General features: G+C 48.4%; 2 protein-coding genes across 2 annotated transcripts in view; both read left to right on the top strand.

Annotated features, from left to right (window-relative positions):
• dnajb11 (DnaJ heat shock protein family (Hsp40) member B11) overlaps window positions 1-4,289 on the top strand; it is a 146,732-nt gene that overhangs the window by 61,784 nt on the left and 80,659 nt on the right. The gene's annotated exons all lie outside the window — the stretch shown is intronic.
• The window catches only part of satb2 (SATB homeobox 2), a gene marked incomplete at its 3' end in the record, with an annotated part of 38,866 nt that overhangs the window by 34,149 nt on the left and 428 nt on the right, over window positions 1-4,289 (top strand). Inside the window, 1 exon segment of the mRNA XM_079357913.1 lies at window positions 2,182-2,313. Within this exon segment, the coding sequence (XP_079214039.1) occupies window positions 2,182-2,313 (132 nt within the window).

Here is a 4,289-nt window from a genome sequence, read left to right as displayed (position 1 = left end):
GGAGGAAGAAGAGGAGAGGGAGGAGAAGGAGGAGGAGAAGGAGGAGGGGAGAAGGAGGAGGAAGAGGTAGAGGAGGAAGAGGAAGAGGAGGAGGTGGAGGAAGAGGAGGAGGTGGAGGAAGAAGAGAAGGAGAGGGAGGAGGAGACGATGTGGCCACAGGAACCAAATATTGCTTCATTTGTTCACAATCAAAGAAAACCAGGAATGGAAAAAAAAAAATACCCAAGAGGCTTTTTTTTTTCTTCCTTTTTTTTGGGTGGAATTTACTGGAAATCGTGGATGACAATGCAGCTTCCTGAGTTTACACAGTGAAGGAGGCGACTTTTAAAAGCATTATTACCAAAGCCGAGCGACTTAGACGTTCCAGGAAATCAAAACAGAGACTCTGACAGAGCGACGGCCGGCTAACACGCAACATCTCATTCAAACTAATCCACCTCAGAGCTAACCCATTATGCAGGATGAAGCTCATAAGAGGTAATGCTATTCAAAGTGGGCTGAGATGGAGTCACGGAGGAGTCCTCTGTGGAAGTCCAATGTGATAAACACTGAGAAGAACATTTGATCCGTAACAATTCCACCACTGTCAGCAGATATTACTCTGAATGAGACTTTGAATAAAGGGACAAAGAGCCGATCCGAATGGAAATTTGCCTCTTTCATGAATTAGCTTCGGCCTGCAAAAAAAAAGAACTGAACGTCCTGATGAAGACGTTCGTTTCGGTGATTACATTCATGACTTCTTTTTTTCTCTCCTGCCTTGTTATTAAAACACAATGGTGTCGATGACAGTGGAGTCTGCTGACGGCGGCGGCCCGAGTCATATGAAGAGGTCCTCTCTGCTTTTTAAAGACTTTTAAAGACTCTCTGCTTTGCAAAACAAAGAAGCAATTATACCTCCGACATCTTTTTTTTCTCACCGTGAAAACGCTGCAGAGGAATTTGCCGGGCGACTCGGGATGTGATACAAGCAACCGTCTGCCTCGCTCCATCGTGGTTTGTTGTTCTTATCAATTTGAAATCTTCCATTTCGAGTCCCCACAAATCATTTGATTGGCTCATCGAGGTCATTAAAAAGGCCGCTTCAGACCACCTGCCGCTGATCGAATAGGTCTGATGTTCGCTCTTGACCCACACGTCTCTCCTGAACACGGCGGGGGGGGCCACAGGTGTGCGAGCCCTCTCCACAGAGATCCCCCCTTCCTGTGCTGCATTGTGGGTAATAATAGTTAGCAGCAACAGCTGTGCCCCTTCTCTCCCCTCTTTCACCTCTAATGTTCTCTCATCATCCCTCCGTCAGACTAATACCCTGCAGCGGTGCCCTCGCAGCTGTCGGAGGAGCCCAGGGTGCAGAGACAGCTGTCAATCTCTCTGCGCCTAATTCACACACACACACACACACACACACACACACACACGAGCGCGGGCCAAGACAAATATCTGATTGTTTCGCCGTTTGATGACATCCTGTGAGGAGACGCACACTTCGATGAGGAGCGACGAGATTGTCCCCCAAAAAACGAAGAATGACCTCCGACGAGTTAACTCCCCGCTGCCTGTTCGCTCTCTCACTTCTCCTTCTGAAGTGTCATCGTGCTGATGTGGCAGCTGAACGTACATGTTGCCTTCGTGCGTGTGACTGGAGGATGCTCCGTTATTCACCTCGCACACGGAGACACGTAGGCAAAACAAGAAGACGATCACACAGTGCAAAATGAAATCAGATATAAATATAAACATGTCTAAAAGATGAATCAAACCCAGAGGTAGAGATGATATATTTACGAACCATTGTTGTAGCCGCTTCGCTCTTCCTCGTGGTCATGTGCGTTTTGCATCTCACAGACGCGTCGCGATAATTTCTGATAACTGAGGCTGACGTCTTGTAAGCGTGCTGAAAGTGGACTCAGGCCTTTTAGACGCCATCTTTGGATCAGACTTCGAATTTACCCCGACTGAGAACCTGCAGCGACAACTTCCACCCCACGGTTTAGATCATTCTAAGATAAACAACAACAACAACAACAACAACAACAACAACAACAACGATGAGTAAATGTTCACTCCTGCAGCAGGCCTCTTTGTGTTACTGTAGCTGACACTTATAAAATGCTGTACTGTCCCTTTAAAAGAGGAAATCCTGCAGCAGCAGTAACCGTCTTTTCTCCGTCCTCACATCAGGAAGTTGTGTTTCACTTCCTGCTGCACGAGGAGGAGAAGTGTGACGGACAGAAGCTCGGAGGCTTGGTGGCGTTTAGGCCTCCTGAGCCTCCCGTCAGGCTCACACGGAGCATCTCTCAGAGCCACAGACCTGTGGGTGGTCTCTCTGCGTCTCACCCAGCAGACCCAACTCCCATCCAACGTCTGACGGAGCCGCCGTCTGACACGCTGCGGCTGATATGTCTTTAACTGCAGCGACACCCCGCAGGCTCTTCTAACACTTAATGTGCTCGTGTGTGTGTGTGTGTGTGTGTGTGTGTGTGTGTGTGTGTGTGTGTGTGTGGAAGAACCCCTGCTCCACTTTACAACAAACCCCGTCTGCTAATGACTTCCAGCTCTAAAGGCGCCCGGGCAGGACGGGTTACAGCCCGCCAATCGAGCGAATAATGAGTTGAATTAGGAGATTTGAGGATGAGGAGGAAGGATGAAGGGACGGCTGGTGCTGAATGAAAACCAGAGGTGCAAAGAGCTCGGAGGCTGTGTGTGTGTGTGTGTGTGTGTGTGTGTGTGTGTGTGTGTGTGTGTGTGTGTGTGTAGGAGGGGGGGGTACAGGAAGCAAGAGTTAAGCTAATGCTAACTTCTGCACAGAGCTGGGCACGCGTCCGATAATTGTTAGATATCAGGCCACTCCGCCGGCACCGCACGCACAACGGCTGTTTGTGCAGGCGTGTGTGTGTGTGTGTGTGTGTGTGTGTGTGCGCGTGTGTGTGTGTGTGCGTGTGCGTGTGTGTGCGTGTGTGTGTGAGTGTGTGTGTGTCAGTGTAAACCAGAATTACAAATTAGACAAAACTCAAACTAACTGACGGCCGGATCACGTCTGAACAAAGCCCACGTTAATCGTGTTTCGCACTTTGTATTTATGTTTTTTTGCACTTCTCAGCCACCGTAGTCTTTCGTTCATTATGGTCTTTTATAGCATCGCTGTAATAAACCATAAAGTGGATTTGGATGCTTCCATAATTCAGCCAGAACAGGTGAGTCCCTGAACTAATATTATCTCATCACTCTGTAGTTTCAGCTCGCTCTCTCTCTCTCGCTCGCTCGCTCGCCCGCTCGCTCTGTGTATCCAAGACTTTGCTTTAAAAGTGTTTGAGTAAATCCTTTGATGGATGAAATCATTACATTTGCCCTCATGTATTTTTCATGTCCCAGTCCAGATTAGTTATTCCAGGGTTTAGAGAAATGCTGAGTGCGATTTATTTTTAATCACAGCAGCTGTTTGCCTTCTCGTATTGAAGATCTCGCCTGACAAAGACCCAGATCGGATGAGACAAATCTGACCGCGTGCGACCCGTGTCATTTTTAATTCACACTGCCTTTGACATCGCACAGAGGACGAGGTTATTTCTTCACTCCTCTGCCCTTCGTATCGAATCAACCCGCCCTCTCAGACACACAAAGACCTGCGTCGCTCCGACATCTGAAAGTATTCTGATCAACTCCAAGTGTAACGAGTCGTATTTCTCCGAGGACTCGATGAAAGGCTGCGTCCTGACAAGCGGTTGTTAATCTCGCAGTAACATTTGGCTAATTGAATGTCTGCCGTTGTTTACTGTTTGTTTCTGTGTTTCGCCCCCTCGAGTCAGCTCTGCCGCTGCCTTCTGTTTCTTCGGTGCATTAGCGCTGACGTACGGCGTCGCCGCGCCGCGAGCCGACCAGCTGCCTTCGCCACTCTGCGGCTTCCTGTCCAAACTCCCGTGACGGATCAGACGTTGAAAAGTCTCTTCAGATGTCCTCCTCGCACATCTGCAGCTCTCGACTCCACCTGCTAACAGGAGCTAACGGACTCCAACGTTTCAAAGTTTGAGAGCTTGATGTTGAGCTCGTTTGAGACGCTAACTGTTAGCTACCTGAGCTTGTTAGCGCCCGTTTGAATTTGTAGTTTTTGTCCTCGCCTCCTCCCTTTCTGATGCCTTCATCAGTTTCACCTGTGTTTCACCGTCTTCACCTTTTCTCTTTGGATCTCCCTGATTTGAGTTTTTCCCCTTTTTGTGTTTTTTTTTGTTTTTTTTTGCTTCTTTAAGTAAACGTTCGTTAGCGTTCATCCGTTTTGTTCGCTCTGCGCTTAC

This window comes from Symphodus melops, assembly GCF_947650265.1.
Source record: "Symphodus melops genome assembly, chromosome: 12".
In the NCBI taxonomy this organism is placed as follows: domain Eukaryota; kingdom Metazoa; phylum Chordata; class Actinopteri; order Labriformes; family Labridae; genus Symphodus; species Symphodus melops.
The sequence above is the reverse complement of the archived record's forward strand: the minus strand, read 5'-3'. Positions and strand labels throughout refer to the sequence as shown.